Source organism: Leuciscus leuciscus (genome assembly GCF_965113295.1).
Source record: "Leuciscus leuciscus genome assembly, chromosome: 6".
NCBI classification, from domain to species: Eukaryota; Metazoa; Chordata; class Actinopteri; order Cypriniformes; family Leuciscidae; genus Leuciscus; species Leuciscus leuciscus.
Genome location: NC_138730.1, coordinates 2,020,856 through 2,037,718, shown reverse-complemented (window position 1 = coordinate 2,037,718; position 16,863 = coordinate 2,020,856). Strand labels below are relative to the sequence as shown.

The following is a 16,863-nucleotide window of genomic DNA, read 5'->3' as shown; positions in this document are numbered from 1 at the left end:
ATTGAATAAGTGCATTTTAAAAGTCTGTGATCAGTATCTGCCTGTAATAAGATCCACTGAAGGTAAGTTGACTGAAAGCTAGTGATGGGTGCTTTCGAAACACGCTTCATGAAGCTATGAAGCCTTTACGAATCTTTTGTTTTGAATCAGTGGTTCGGAGTGTGTATCAAACTGCCAAAGTCACGTGATTTCAGTAAACGAGGCTTCGTTACGTCATAACTTTTTCCAAACGTTTAGAAATGTCAGTGGTTCACCACTAGGGGGCGATGATCTCTGTGAACCCATGAATCATCCAGATTCACTGAGATTGAACAAGGGTTTGTGGGTTTTACCTGATCTCTGATCAGTTTTATACATTTGTAGACGTTTTAATTAGACATTAGTATAATTAAACGGAATAATAGTAGTCAATAGTCTCTTATTGATTTTGTCAAACTGTAAACTCTTGTAAAACTGTCACAACCAAAATCACACACGCTGTTTAAAAGCAAAAATTATCTCATCTTTTGGACATTCATCATATTGCATTGGTTTTCATTTCTTGTCCTCAAACAGAGGACTAATCTGTTTATTTTTAAGTTACACATTCTACATTGATCAAAAAAGAAAATCAAATGTGTTTTTAATGGTAGTATTATTTTATACAGAAATAAATTATTTATAATTCAGATGAGAATAAAGTTAAAGTTAAAATGTTAAGAGTAGTTGATATGACGGACCACCTGTCAAAAAATGATTGATTGACAGGTGCCACGCCCCTTCCGGTGACAGGTCCCGCCCCTTCCGGTGACATGTCCCGCCCCTTCCGGTGTCCCGCCCCTTCCGGTGTCCCGCCCCTTCCGGTGACAGGTGTCCCGCCCCTTTTGACTTTTGATTGACAGTTTGACAGCTAGTTTTGACTTTTGATTGACAGGTTGACAGTTAGTATGACTTTTGATCATGTTTTGACAGCTAGTTTTGACTTTTGATTGACAGTTTGACAGCTTTTGATCATGTTTTGACAGCTAGTTTTGACTTTTGATGTCTTTTGAAGTCTTTTGAAGGCTTTTGAAGCCTTTTGATATTGACAGAAAGTGTTATAACAATATGTGATGGTATCTGACAGCTAGTTTGATGCCTTTTGAACATGACAGTTAGTGTTTTTGAAGCCTTTTGATCGTTTGAAGACACTGTGATTAAATAATACGTCATGGCTATATGACAGCTAGTTTTAATTGTTTGAAGCCTATTGAAGCCTTTTGAACATGACAGTTAGTGTCTGTGAGTGTGTGTGTGTTTTTGAAGTTGGTATCACACACACACGATCCTCCCTACATATTCCTGAGCGTATCCGGGCTGTACTGTGAAACTGATAAGGGGAAAACTGTGGAAGTTTATCTCACACACAAATGTTGAAAAACCATTCAGTTCTTTTAAAAGAATATAAAATAAAGATCTTACTAAAACCTCACTCAAAAAGTTTAAATAAAATGGAGTCATAAAAAAATTTGCAATAAGTCTCTCAAAGCACCGTCTGTGGGCCGCGCGCGCGTCTCTCTCTCTCTGTGTGTGTGTGTGTGTGTGTGTGTGTGTCACGGGATCCCCCCTGCCACCCTTTTGAGCTCTGACATCTGAAACGTGCTGTTCAGACACTGTGATTAAACAATGTCGTACAAAAAACATTCTATCCTTTAAAATAATGATCGTGTCAATTAAACTAAAGTTGAAAAAACATACTGTTCTAATGATCATTTAACTAAGGTTGAAAAACTGTGGAAGTTTATCTCACACAAACGTTGAAAAACCATTTGGTTCTTTAAAAGAATATAAAGATCTGAGTCTCTCAAAGCACCAACCAAAGGGTATGTGTGGGGAGCGCGCATCTGTGTATGTGTGTGTGAGAGTCACACAGATTTGTACGTTTAGTTAAAATAAACAAGGCCATAATGTCTCTCAAAAACAAAGGCTAGTGTGTTGGCTAATCATTTATTGTCCAATTATAATCTATTGAACCGGTTATCTCATCCGTAGGGAGTCTAGCATGAAATACAGCCCGTGAGGCTTTGATAAGACACTGAAGTCACAGATAAGGTACCAAAATTCATAATGCAATGGCGCCATCTATTGGACACACAATAGCGTTTTTCTCCAATACTTGTCATGGTCAATATATACAGCTGGCATTCATCCTCTGGGCATAATCATCAAAGTTTGGACACACTTTTGCTCATCTCAGCTCTCTCTCTCTCTGGGTCATCAAAAATGCAAAACGGTGAGTATTTTTTTTTCTCTATATTTTATGCTATGATGCTACAGTAATATGATTTTAAAATCTACAATATTTATTATGCTATGCTGTTTTAAACCATATCACAAGTATAATTCATTAGTGTTTTAAACATGTTATTGGTAATTTGATCTGCTGATACAGATATGTGTATCTACTTTATTAATTTATGATAAAGTATGGTGTATAAAAATCTGCAACATTTATTATGCTGTTTTAAATCATATCACAAATAATTTTTATACCTGCTGTAACTAAAATCTGCATTACTGTTTTAATCATTCATTCTTGGTATAGTGTTTTAAACACTGTTTTATTTAAAAACATAATCTATGTATTTTAAACACTCATTCATTATTATTTTAGAATATATTATAGAACAGTTTAATATAAATGTTTTGTCAGGATTGTTCTATCTGCAGTGATGTTTTATTTAAAACATCATTTGAGACACAAGTCATTATTTCATTGCAGCAAAAGTCATATTCTAACCGCGCTTTTATTTTGAAACCGCTGGCTTTTCGTAGTATGCTTCACTGCTTTTAACATACTGTTCTATGATCAATATCAATTCTGTTTGCAGTGTATATGTTTTCAGAAAATTATATATTTTGTTTGGCATGTATAGTTTGTTTGGCATGTATATGTTTTTCAGAAAACATTATATTGTGATACTTTTTCACCATTGCGCGGCTTTTATTATGAAAAGACGGACAAGGAAGTGTCCGGTGACTGCTTAGCTGCTAAGCATAGCTGCTTAGCAGCCATGCTACAATTCTGTTTACTATGTATATTTGATCAATTCTGCCTACATTAAATCGATGTTTTGCCATCGCGTTATCCATGTCTATTTTACTAAGACAGTGCCGCGCTCCTGTTAGCGCTCCCGGTTAGGAATGCATGGTTGTAGCTGGCAGCTCATGCTACGCTGCTAACTGCTCTTAAATGTGCTTGATATGCTCTATCAAACACTAGTTTCGATGTGTATCTGTTTCACAAGGCAGATCGGTTTGTTTTTGAAATATTGGCAGATTATTTGAAAACATAAAAGCTTGTTTTAGCCACTGTCTTAAACACATCATCCCAAGCATGTTTTTGATACAAGCACTAATCAGCTCTCCGGCGCCACCTGCTGTTGCGGAGTTAAAACTACATCCTGTTATGGTGAAATTCTGCCCCCTAGCGCCACGGAGTTAAAACTACATCCTGTTATGGTGAAATTCTGCCCCCTAGCGCCACGGAGTTAAAACTACATCCTGTTATGGTGAAATTGTGCCCCCCTAGCGCCACGGAGTTAAAATTACATCCTGTTATGGTGAAATTGTGCCCCCTAGCCCCCGGTGTACTATAACAGTCTGTTATAGTGATATAACATGTTGAATTATATATATATATATATATATAATTTTTATTTTTTAATGAAATTTTTTTTTCAGCATCTGCCTGTCTGTCAAGCATATAAAATGACTCACAACTGTTTCCATTCATAACAGGCTTTTTTCCCTCCCAGGTGCAAATATTGAAAGCAATGCTGTGGATGCATGTGAGGACTGATCTTTTTCTATTCTTTTATAAATAATAATTTTTTTTTTTTTTTTTAAATTTAAAAATTTTTTTTTTTTTATTTTTTTTTTTTTATAAATAAATAAAATGAACGTATTTTAATTCTCTCTCTCTCTCTCTCTCTCTCTCTCTCTCTCTCACTCTCTCTCTCTCTCTTTTTTCTAATTCGCAGCAACAGCTACTCCGGTGATTGATGCAGACAGCGCAACGGATGGTAAAACAAGACCCATCGCCGACGTAATGTTATTCTTAATGTTTATGAGAAATCTAATTAATTAATTAATTAATTTATTTCAGATTTCATTCATTTTATTACTCAACCCGGCTACCCGCTTGACACCGCTCAAGAAGAGAATGAAGACCTCACCGTCGTTGTAACAGATAGGTCCCACTCCGTACCTGAGCCCACTCCGACGCATGCTGAGGATCACGTAGTTCCTAACGACGCGGCTATAGACCAGATCCCCGGACCAAGTGGAGAGTCTTTGAGAAAGAAGACTAGAAAAACGGATCGTTCTACCCCACCAGACAGTCCTGAAAGAAAAATTGCTCGTTTTACCCCGGCGATCAGTCCTGAGAGTAGTCCTGACAGGAGAACTCTCTGCTCGACGCCACCGAACAGTCCTGCGACGAGTCTTGACAGCCTATTTCTTTATGGTAAGACTATCAACATTATTTGTATTTAAACTCAAATTGAGCTATACCATTAAGATTTTGTGTTATATTTCTACACAGCTGGGTCCGGTAGAAGCCCTGACACCGCAACTAGCTGGAATACGCCTCAACGCATCGCTTGGGAACAGAGTTCTTGGACAAGCGAGCATGATGAGGTGACAACCACAAACGCTGATCAATCACCGTATCCTTTTCACTCACCGCCGGAAGAAGAAGAAGACATAGATGTTGAAGAAGTGCCAGCTGCGCCTCACCCGACTGACGAACCACTCGACGATAGTCCTCTGACCCGTAGGCTCATTAATGCAATAGAGACATTAGGCCAAGAGTTTCGTGACGCACAGGTTGATATAAACAACAAATACATTGAGCTACGTGACGTACAAGACGATATAATCACCAAATTGATTGCGCTGCGCAGTGAGACACAAACCGAAACGCGTAGCAGATTAGACGCATTGCGCAGTGAGCTTCGGGCCTATCACCTCGAGACACGTAGCCGATTTGACACACAGGATCGCTTTATTCAAAATCTGTCCGATGAAATATTCAGACGTATCCAAAGTATGCAGGCAGCCATCTGTGAGGATTTTGATAGAAGCGGTCGCATGTTCACCGAATACCATCGTGAGCTGGTGCTTTTGATCCATCATCTCATACTCGTCATCCTAGATGAAACAGCGGAGTAAATTTACGGTTGTAGCCGTTTTTTCTTTACCTATCATCTAGTATACTCTATGATTTTGTAATATTTCATCTGTACTTTTTACATATACTCTATGATTTTCATGTATGCTTTGATTTTTATACTCTATGATTCCATGTATGCTTTGATTTTTTATATTCTATGATTTTCATGTATGCTTTGATTTGTTTTTACACATACCCTGTGATTTTTTTACATATTTCATCTACACTTTTTACATATAACCTGTGATTCCATGTATGCTTTGATTTGTTTTTATACTTTTTACATATTTCATCTATGCTGTTTTACATATAACCTGTGATTTTTACATTTTTACATTTCATGTTTTGGTCTGAAATCTAAAATGGATGATTCAAAAAGCTTTGGCGCAGACGACACAGAGCTGTCGCCGGACGAGATTGAAATGCTAAGTATGCTGCCGGACGAACTTTTAATGTTTCTGGATTCTTCAGAACAGTATTTGTTTAATCTAGAATCTTCACAACCCCCTGCTAATTTGGATCTTTTTGAATTAGCCGTAAATCCAAATATGAATATGTTCGATCATGTGCTAAACGTAGACAACGATCCTGTTGTACAATACGGCGGGGATTTAAACAACCAACCCCCTGAGCATCCTGCCGCTGATCCTGACTGCGACCACACAGAGCATCCTCCCGCAAATGATACTTCACAACCATCCACATCCGCAGCAGGTAATGTTGACCCTACCACACAGACTCGATTAAGCCGTACGGACATTGATACGCTGATTCGCGAGGGTGGGGACGTTAACGGATATCATGTTTTACCACGACCTCGTTTCAATAGCGTGACATTGCGAAGGACTATGAATCTGAGAGAGATTAACTCTACAGATTTAGCCTCTTATCACACCCACTTACACGACATGCTGAGCGAGACTGTAACCTTCGCTAGAGAAATCGGTGGTCATGCTCCCGTAATCAATATGACCATCTCGGCTCCCAGTCTACAAACACCTGTCAGCGCCGTTTTAACCCCCGGTAATAATTACGACGTGGATTCGCTTTTCGACCAATTTGAAAAAGTTTTACAGAGCAACAATCAGTTACTATCCGACGATGTCGTTGAAATTGATGCTTCTCTAGCCATGAACAGACAAGGCGGCGTTCGCCGTAAACTTATAGATATCGCTGTTGATCAGGTCATCAAAAGAAAAAAGACGAGTTTATTCTGTCCCACAAATATTTCAAATAATTTGTGCTTCTCCATCTGTCTAGCTCATTTTCTTAAGCCACAATTACCCGAGAGCGAGTTAGAAAAACTGGCTGCCGCCATCCAAAACAGCGTCGGCTTCTCAATCCAAGACCGAATCGCTCTTAGCGACATAGCATCGTTTGAACGAGCGCTAGACATTAAAATCGTTGTGTTTCACAGATCTAATGCCATGGTCTTAGAAACGTACAAAAATTGTGACGAACCCCACCCAAAAACGGTTTTCCTTTATCTGCACAATGATCACTACTACATGATACTGAATTTGACGGCATTCATCGGCTCGGATTACGTCTGTCCATTTTGCTACAAATCTTACACCAGTCGCAGAAACCATCAATGCAAGCATGTATGCAATGTGTGTTTTGACCCTGATTGTTACACGTTCCCTAAAAGAACAATACACTGCCCCGACTGTTTGCGTTACTGTAAATCCAGCTATTGTTTCGAAATGCATAAAAAACCACCTTCCGGTCAGGAATACCCCTCTTGTGATACTATTAAATACTGCAAACTATGTAACAGACGTTACAACGCTAAACCCGGCGCCAAGAAAACCAAACACAAATGCGCCCCAGACAAATGCGTGCATTGTCGCGAAATTCTTGCGGGTGAGGGGGAGCACCAATGTTTCATACAGCCCCTAGCACCTAAGGAAACGTGTGAGAAATACATCTTCTACGATTTTGAAACGCGTTACGACAATGGTAGGCACGTGGCTAATTTTGTTTGCGCCATCACATTCAAAGGGGAGAAATTTACGGCCCAGGGTACCGACTGCATCGCTAAGCTAATCAACCGCTTCAGACACCCCCGATATAAAGGCTACTGCTTCATCGCTCATTACGCCTCCAGATTCGACGCCTTTCTAATTCTGGAGTATTTTTGCAAAGCCGGGATTGCAATTGATGTCATAATGCAAGGGTGCAAATTAATTTTCATGTACGATGACTCGTTTGCACAACGATACATCGATAGTTACTCTTTCATTCCTATGGCTCTTGCCAAAATGCCCGCCGCGTTAGACTTAACGACGACTGAAAAAGGCTACTTCCCCCATCTTTTCAACAGGGCGGAAAATGAGAACTATGTCGGACCACACCCCGGCAAAAAGTTCTACGGCTACGATAACATGTCGGATAAAGACAGAGAAAAATTCGATGCGTGGTACCGCACGGTTCAGGGTAAGGAGTTTGACTTCAAGAAAGAACTGTACGCGTACGGCGTCAACGACGTCGTCTTACTGCGCGAAGGGTGCATGAAATACCGCGAAGCATTTATACAATCCACCGAACTTGACCCTTTTGGGTTCACGACGCTCGCCAGCTGTTCGATGGGGGTCTTCAAAACACATTATCTCGCCAGAAACACGCTCGCCCTCACGCATAACAAAGCGTACGTCCATCAGAATAAGTCCTACTCAAGCGGTTCGATCGAATGGCTCGAGTATGTCAAAAAGACTCGAAACGTGGACGTTCACCACGCCGTAAACCACGGCGAAGTATCGATCGGTAAGTACTTTTTAGACGGCTACTACGAGCAGGACGGTGTCAGGCACGGCTTAGAATACGCGGGGTGTATCTTCCACGGGCACTGCTGTCGCTTTGAACCCCATCAGAAGCACCCATTGTCAGGAGTACCCTATGGGGTTCTCAGGAGACAGTTTGATGATAAGGTTGAAATTCTGCGGAACGCGTACGGTTTGCAAATCGAAGTCCTTTGGGAATGCGAATGGAACAACATGAAAAAGACAGATCCCTCTGTGATAGAATTTATGACCGATTATTCCGCCCCAGAGAGATTAAACCCACGAGACGCACTGTACGGCGGGCGAACGAATGCCTATAAACTCTATCACAAAGTGACCGGGGATGAGAAAATAAGGTATCTGGACTTTACCAGTCTCTATCCATTCTGCCAGGCTAAGAAAAGCTACCCGATTGAACACCCCCAAATCATTTTCAAAGATTTTGAACCGATTGAAAACTATTACGGTCTGATCAAAGCGACCGTGTACCCTCCCCACAAATTACTGCACCCGGTTCTCCCTTACAGGTGCCAAGGAAAACTCATGTTTCCGCTTTGTAGAACCTGCGCTCACGACCAAAACCAGACCACGAGCTGTGCCCACACGGACGAGGAAAGATCGCTCTCTGGGTGTTGGGTCAGTATCGAGCTTTTAAAAGCCGTCGAGAAGGGTTATGTGGTGGCCAAGATAGACGAGGTTTGGCATTTTCCAGAGAGGTCAGACACGTTGTTTGCCGAATACGTAAAAACGTTTTTGCGTTTGAAACAACAAGCGTCGGGTTACCCGTCAAATGTCGTCACGGACGCTGAAAAAGAGACTTACATTCGTGAGTATTTTGAAAAAGAGGGGATTCAACTCGACCCCGAAAAGATCAAGTACAACGCCGCCCAGAGGGCAATCAACAAACTACTTTTGAATAGTTTGTGGGGACGCTTCTCTTTAAGACAGAACTTACCTCAAACGACTCTGGTGAACCATCCCGAAGAATTCACCAGAATCGTTTTTGGCAATACCGACACGTTGACGTATTTCTCATTCGTCTCAGATGACGTAGCCCTCGTCCAGCATAAACCCCCCAAAGAGGATGTTTGCAAGGCGCGCGACGTGAATCTTTTTATAGGGGCCTTTACCACCGCGCACGCCCGACTGGAATTGTACGAATTGATGGACAGACTCGGCGACCGACTGCTATACTCTGACACAGACAGCGTTGTATTCGTGTCTAGGGACGGCGACTGGGAGCCGCCTATGGGTGATCATTTAGGGGAGCTGACGAGCGAATTAGACGATAATGATTATATAACTCAATTTTCGTCTAGTGGACCCAAATCGTATGGTTTTGAAACGGCCCAAGGTAAAGTGTGCATGAAAGCTAAGGGCATAACGCTCAATGCTAAAAATTCCCGAGCTATCTGTCTCGAATCCCTGATTGGTCTGGTTAACAGCTATGTGACGTCGCACGATAGAACCAAATACATCCTGGCTCAGACCGAAAACATTATCAGAGATAAGAAGTCTCTCACATTGCACAACAAATCAGTCGTTAAAAGGTTTAAGGTGATCTATAATAAACGTAGACTTCTACCAGATTTCACGACACTTCCTTATGGCTACTGATCAGATGATGATGATGCACAGAGGGTCTCAGGATGTTTCCGATTTTGATTTCAGACTTCAACATCCTTTCAGTTGTGTCGTATCTGGACCGTCCAATTCTGGAAAGTCTTATTTTGTAAAACTTTTGTTGGAAAAAGGTTTGAATATCATTTCCAAGAAAATTGAAAACATTGTTTGGTTGTATGATTGTTGGCAGACTTTGTACGATGATTTACTTCAATTGTACGACATTAAATTTGTGCAAGGAATACCCCAGAGTCTGAATGATGATGATTTACTACCTGTCACCACGGTTAACCTTCTCATCGTGGATGACCTGATGGAACAAGCTAGTGCTAACCTGGAACTCCAACGGGTTTTTACACAATATTGCCACCACCGCAATCTCAGCGCTATTTACATAGTGCAAAATTTATTTGCACAGGGTAAGTCCAGCCGAACCATCAGCTTAAACGCCAATTATATGATTCTGTTTAAAAATCCTCGGGACGTCAATCAAGTGGCGATGCTAGGACGTCAAATGTACCCGGGAAACACAAAATACTTTATGGAGTGTTATCACGACGCGGTCGACCGACCTTTCGGCTACCTAATGATAGACTATAAAGCAAAAACTCCAGAGCAGTACCGTCTCAGAACAGGATTGCTTTCCGACCGTCAAGTGGTTTATATCCCGAAAAAAAGAAGAACGCTATAAATCATCACCATGTCCGCCAGACTTCGTAAACATCTACCGGTGTTAAAACTGCTACATAAAGCCAATCCTAAACAGCGACGTCTTATTTTACAATCGGCGTCCGACGAATTCATTTTAGCGCTGTGTGAAGTGGCACTTAACATCCTCTACGGTACCATCCCGGTCAACCGACAACAGTACCGGAAACTGAAAAAGAGAAAAGCCGAAATCAAATTTGTAGCCAGTAAAAAAATTGGCCTAGCGGCCAAGAAACGAGTCTTCAACCAGAAGGGTGGATTCCTTTTGCCCTTGTTAAGCGTCGCCGTACCGTTTCTTTCGAGCTTGATAGCCAATCGATAGGATGGAGTATGCCGAGAAGATGTATTTAGTCCCGCACCATCAACTGGATAAGATCAAGAGCGAAAATGTTCGTGAGAACATTCAGCAGACCGTAGAGAACGATTTGGATGATGCCATAAGAAATATTTTACGACGCACCGATTTGAACCCGTACGAAAAAGTCAAACTTTACACCAATACCCTGAGCAGGTTTTTGACCATCGTTAAACAAGGCGATCGTGAGAGCAGTGTTTTAACGCTATCGTTACCCAATACTGACCCCGGTCATAAAGATGAACCACCGGCTGCTGCTAACGTCGAAGTCGGCAGAGCGGAGGGGGAGGACATTGTAGATGAAGTTCTGAAGAATGTACCTTCGAAAAGTGTGAAAAACAGCAGATACATATTAGACAAGATGTCTAAAGCTAAAGGAATAAGTACGTGGAACGAATCGGGGGAGTTTGTGTTCAGGGGTAAAGCCATACAAGGTTCACACATGCTCGATTTGTTAAAAAATGTTACGGCCCCGCAAAAGGTTAGGGATGACCGGAGACCTCCAGGATGGTCGGAGTTTCTAACCGCCTTTGCCGAATTAAACATTCCTTTTTCTACAGTGCCGAATCAGCAGGTCAGACGCACCATTAACTCTCTAAAGAGTAAACCCGGCATCCCCTCCCCACCCCGTGTTAGACCTCCTAAAAAAGCACGAAGATATTCACGACCCGTGGTTCCAGAGTCCGAAGACACAGTGTTTAAATCACCGGTCATCGATCGAAGAGCATGGTTGAAATTTTAATGTCTATTTTATCTCATGATTAAATAAAAGACGATAAGAAATATAATGGTTTTTAAGAGTTTTTATTTATACGTCAAACATGTCTGCACACAGTGAACGCAGGATAACATTTTATCATTACAAACATAGGGTCTTAATCTCTTCACAAAGAGGGACACCATTTTATCATTTTTGATGTAATCATCGGTGTATAGTTTCATCACATGGTTATAGTCGTAACCTCTGGCTAAATGATATAGAAAAAACACACAGTGCTGGCCGCAGGTATCCGATGAATAATCCTGGACGCGTCTGTCGGAATATAATACGTCGACGTCGTTGGCGGCTAGAAAGTTATTGATGCTGATCGGAAAGCGTGGGCTGTCGGGCGGATTGCCGAAGCTGTCGAAAAAACAAGCCGGCCCCTCTTGGGCTAAATAAACGGCGACCCAATGCTCACCCGGTAATCGAGCAGGGTGGGTATTAATGATGCAGAACGACGGTAAGATCCTCAGCGGTTTTTGGGGTAGTTGATCGCTCGGTAGAACGCCGAGAAAATGAGTCCTGCATGCCATTTTATCCAAGATAGCGGTCAGTTGTAGCGTGTTCATCTCTCAATAGTAATCGATTAGTACCTGTCGGCGGTTAGACACTTCAATGATGCTGTCGAATACGGCGTAAATGATTAAATTAATGGTATTAGGCAACGGTTGTCTGAAACGAGCTTCGACTCTGATATTCCCGGACTTGATGAGGGAAATGTGCTGACCGCAGTCTTCGTCGGGCGTGAGGTTAAATGCGTAAAGCGTGTATCCGTTCAGGAAATCATTCCTGCCGATACAGAGCGGTTGATCTTTAAGGTGTCTCCCGGTCGTCATCGCCAACTGATAATATTCGCGTACTGCCAAACCGGCTTCGAAATTAGGTTGTAGAGGCTTGGCGGGGTATTGTTGCCCGTCGACGTAGACGGCTAGGAATTCCAGATTGTAATGTTTGAACGCGAATGGGTTTTTGGTGTAGGAGCCGGTGAATGCATCGTTGTCGACCATACCGATAACGATAGACTTTGGCAGCGTTCCTAAAAACAGATTTTCTTGATTCGAAACACGAGAGCCGGCGGGTATGGAGAACGATTTTAGACTGACCCTATCGACGGGGTACTTGGCCGTTGTCGAGAGTAACGTCTGGGCGTGAGCCAGTCTCACCGGCGGTGATACAGAAACTTTCTTGACAAATAGGGAAGCCGCCAGTATATTTAATTTGTAAGCCACGTCGTCGGACCTCATCAGACAGAATTCATCTTTCGCTCTAATAAATCGTAGCTTAAGGTCAACTCCATTAATCATCAATTTCTCCTGGAAGAATATATCGCTGTGTATGGGGGCGAGCAGTTCCACCTCCTTGCTTCGGCTGGTGTAGCCCGCTCTCTTGGTCAACCCTGTGTTATTGCCTGCGGGGTCATGCACATCCATGTGACCGGCTGTGTCTTTGTGAAACAGTCCGGCGCTGAAAATAGATTCCAGCGTATCTTTACCGTAGTTGATCAGACTCTCAACGATACAGCGATACGGATAAGTCCCGGAACTTTGCGATATCAGCCGGTCGCCGAGGGTCACGTCGACTTGTGAAAATATAGTCGCTCCCGGGTAATTTATCAGCCCCACCTTTGCCGGGTTCGCAATCTCGTCTCCGTTAGGCTGCGTGATTTTCACCCGTAGATACAGCATCGTGTTATTGAGATCCACATAATCATCGCCGTTGCCTGCGATAAAAAACTCCAATGGCGCAGAGTCCGATATGGCCGATAATGGGGCTACTTCTAAATAGCCGTTTTTCTCAATAACGGTCTGTGTCAACGGGACCGTAAATAAGTCCAACTCGGACTTGATGCATTCTCCCGACATACGATGCAGTAACGCCATGTTAGAATATGGTTTTTACGGTTCTCTTGACCGACGCGTTTCGACTAACAGACTTCTTGCGCTTCCTACGTACGAGTGAGCGCTTGTTTGATCCGCTCGTTGTTTTCTTCTTCTTCTTCTTCACTCCCCATTGACCCCGCCTCCTCACACCCGGCGGTTTAGTCATTCTCTTACGGGCCATGACCATCAGACCGGATCCGTCTTGAGCTTTATCGCTATGCGAACGCGTCAATACGTTTGAGACGACGTCGGATACTATATTTTTAGCGGCCGATTTTAGGTGGGGTTTCGCGATGCTAAATCCTCTTTTTAACAGAGGTACGGCCATCCTGAACAAACCTCTGAAAAGACCCCCTAACCCCGCGCCATACATAACCCGTCCCCCGGCATAGCCTGGTAAAGCCCCACCTGCCTGATTTTGGTAGTAGCTTACATAGTCCGCGGTCTCTCCAGGTTTATAATAAACCATTTTTTGGTTTAAAGTGTAGTTTTACGATGACTTTTCCGTAAGAAAATGGTACTTCGTGGTTTTGATCGTCCTTCAACTCTATGGTGATGTCGGTGATGTGATCCTTGCTGATCGATGCGTAGTGCGGGGTGCCGTATCTAGCAATGACCGTCTCGTTGCCTTTTCCCGATATATGTACGCATCTTAAAAGGGGGACGTAAGAATCGCCGACCGCTTGATATTGGATAATGTCTGTGTAAACGTACAATGTGTAGAACCCGGCGTTGATATCGGCTTGATGAGGTGCGTACGTGATGACGCTCGTAGTAAAATCAGCTCCTTCATGGTAGGCCGAGCGTCCGAGAGCATCATCCGGTATCATTCCTAAAATAGTGGCGAGTCTGCCTTGGAAGCTGACTGAAATGTTGGGTTTCGCGACCAGAAACACTTTGTTTTTTAATTCCTCATGATGCAATACGGCCGTGGGTGCGAGAAGTTGATTTATCGCGCGGAGGATCGCACGAATGTTTGCGTAGTACCCACCTCTTATGTATAATTTCGTCGATATAAAAAACTCGGATAAGTCTTTTTTAAACGATTCCGCATCTTCGGGGGCCGTATGTAGGGTGAAATACCCGTCTTCATCCTTAAAGTTATACCAACTTCTAGGATATTCGATTTCGGCGAGTCCCACCTCCCATTGTCCTTTCAAGTTTATAGCTTTTGCTAACCTGGTTGTATAGCTGGATATGCGATTTTCAGGATAAACCGACCTCGATGCATTGCACGGCAACGTGACGTAGAACCCGTGATCGTCCATGGCGGTCCTTCGCTCGTATGATCTCACCCGTTAAACGACGGTGTGTTTTAAGGAGATTGTAAGTCCACCAGAGTTTTTTTATCTATGTAACTATTAAATTTTGAAGGCCACCCTAGCCATTTCACTAAAACAAGTGTAGATTTCCCTTGTTTTTTCTGACCTAAAATCTTTTCCACCTTAAAAGATTTGTTTTTACTCACAATTATTTTTTGCAACTCTTTTTCATAAAAAACCCCCTGAATGACATCACCATCAAAATCTGTGAGTCTGTAGACTGGGGGTTGACGAGGAATACACGCGGATATGGTGAAAAATTCTTCCGTGTAGTTCTGCTCATAACCTTTGGCGAACGGGCCTCTCACTTTTGAAATCCTGACGACGTCCCCGACTTTGAATTTAAATACGGGTCTCGCTGTCTTCTTTATATCGCCGTACAAGTTTTGAAACACTTGACCCTCGTTTACTTTGTTGACGTCCACAGGTCTCATTCTGATACTTCGGTGATAACTGGTGTTATACCCCTGCATGATGTCTTGTAAAACATCTATGTATCGTCGGGAATTTGTAGCCGTTAAAAATCTCCACATACGACTTTTTAACGTTCTATTAAATCGTTCCACGACGCTGGCTTTCAAATCGGTAGCTGTAGCGAAATGATTAATGTCGTGCTTTTTCATTACATCTTGAAATTGTTTGTTAAAAAACTCCTTTCCCTGATCCGTCTGCAATTTCTGCGGCACACGGCCCTCTTCGAGTATAGACTCGAACGCTCTAGTAACCTCGGCGCCGCTCTTATTCTTCAACACACGAGCCCAGGCGTACTTGCTAAATACGTCTATGCACGTCAGCAGATATTTATTGCCGTCATTATCCTTGGCGTAGGCAATCATGTCGACTAGATCGGCCTGGAACTGCGTATCGACCCCGTACACCACCACTCTATTTCGTTTGTATTTTATAGGCGCTGTTTTGTGTAATGTGTAAGCGTCCTCACCAGCCAGCCATTCTGAAACCTGTTTATCGCTTAGACGGACCCCGGTATCTTTTAAGACGGCATCTTTTAATCGTTTTTTACCCCCTAAAGAGCCGGGGTTGGAGGGTGTATAATAAGCCTTTTTCATGAGCTCCGACATGCTGCCGTTTCAACCGTTGCAAAAGAATGACGCGTACAAGTGGTTTGAATCAATCTTTTATTAAAAAACGTTACAGGATATAATACAAGTCAAATGGATATAATAGAAGATAGTAAACATGCATATAATAATTCAAACACTAAGTAAAAATGGTTATAATAGAGGATAGTAAACATGCATATAATAAATCAAATACTAAGTAAATTGAATATAATGGTATTAATACAACACACAAAATCTAAGTAAATTGAATATAATGATGTTAGTACAAAATCTAGGCTATGTAAAATGAATATAATGATGTTAGTACAAAATCTAGGCTATGTAAAATGAATATAATGATGTTAGTACAAAATCTAAGTAAAACAGAGAAAATGGATAGTAATAATAACGTCAGTGGTAATCTAACCAGAAAAGAAAGTCGCGGCAGGCCATCATGTTACGATCTAGGATGTAATCGACATACATTACAACGATTTTGTCAACGTTTTGAATCACTTCGACAATTTTGACAACGTCATCCTCATCATCCTCATCATATTCTTTTGATTTCTTTACCAGCTCGGTACACACATCCGCCACATACGTACAAGTACACAACACATCGGTGATCCCAAGAGGGCATTGTGATTCACACATCATATCTAGAACCTCTTTTATCATTACACCGGGTGGATCGTTACCGTCAACACATTTGTCCGTCAAATCGTCCCATGAATTAGCCAGTCCTCTTATATGCACCATATGTTTCTTGAGATTTGTCTCACGCACAGTGTCATAACACGGAGTATCGGGGTGGGATGCGTCCATGATAATCTTGCTCATCAGATCGGTCATCTGGTGTCTGTAATGATCTTTAAACATGAATTCCATACAACACTTTAGGCTACAGGCTGCACCCATGTTGGAGGTGGCTTGGTCACTCGCCATTCACGATTGGAAGACCTTGCCAGAGATCGACGACGTCGCAGATGATTTCCTTGCAGGGCTTGTCCAGAAGTCTCACCCTGATTTCTTCTAGCTTAGCGGCGATGAATGGTTCGTCTTTTAATTCGTGCAGAATAGTCCCGACTGTTCCTTGAATACGGTGGGGTTGAGATTTTAACCCGCACCGTTCTAGGAGAGTAGCGATGATGGAATGAAAAGAGGGTTTAAA

General features: G+C 42.3%; 2 protein-coding genes across 3 annotated transcripts in view; both read left to right on the top strand.

Moving 5' to 3' along the window:
* Positions 1 to 16,863, top strand: part of LOC309501906 (uncharacterized protein) — a 482,458-nt gene that overhangs the window by 350,763 nt on the left and 114,832 nt on the right. The gene's annotated exons all lie outside the window — the stretch shown is intronic.
* LOC309500475 (uncharacterized protein) lies at positions 284 to 5,225 on the top strand (the record flags this gene model as incomplete). Its single annotated transcript, XM_082172087.1, has 4 exons — positions 284 to 317; positions 4,002 to 4,043; positions 4,127 to 4,486; positions 4,565 to 5,225. The coding sequence occupies 4 exons, from the start codon at positions 284 to 286 to the stop codon at positions 5,191 to 5,193; spliced, it is 1,065 nt and encodes a 354-aa protein (XP_082028213.1). The 3' UTR covers positions 5,194 to 5,225.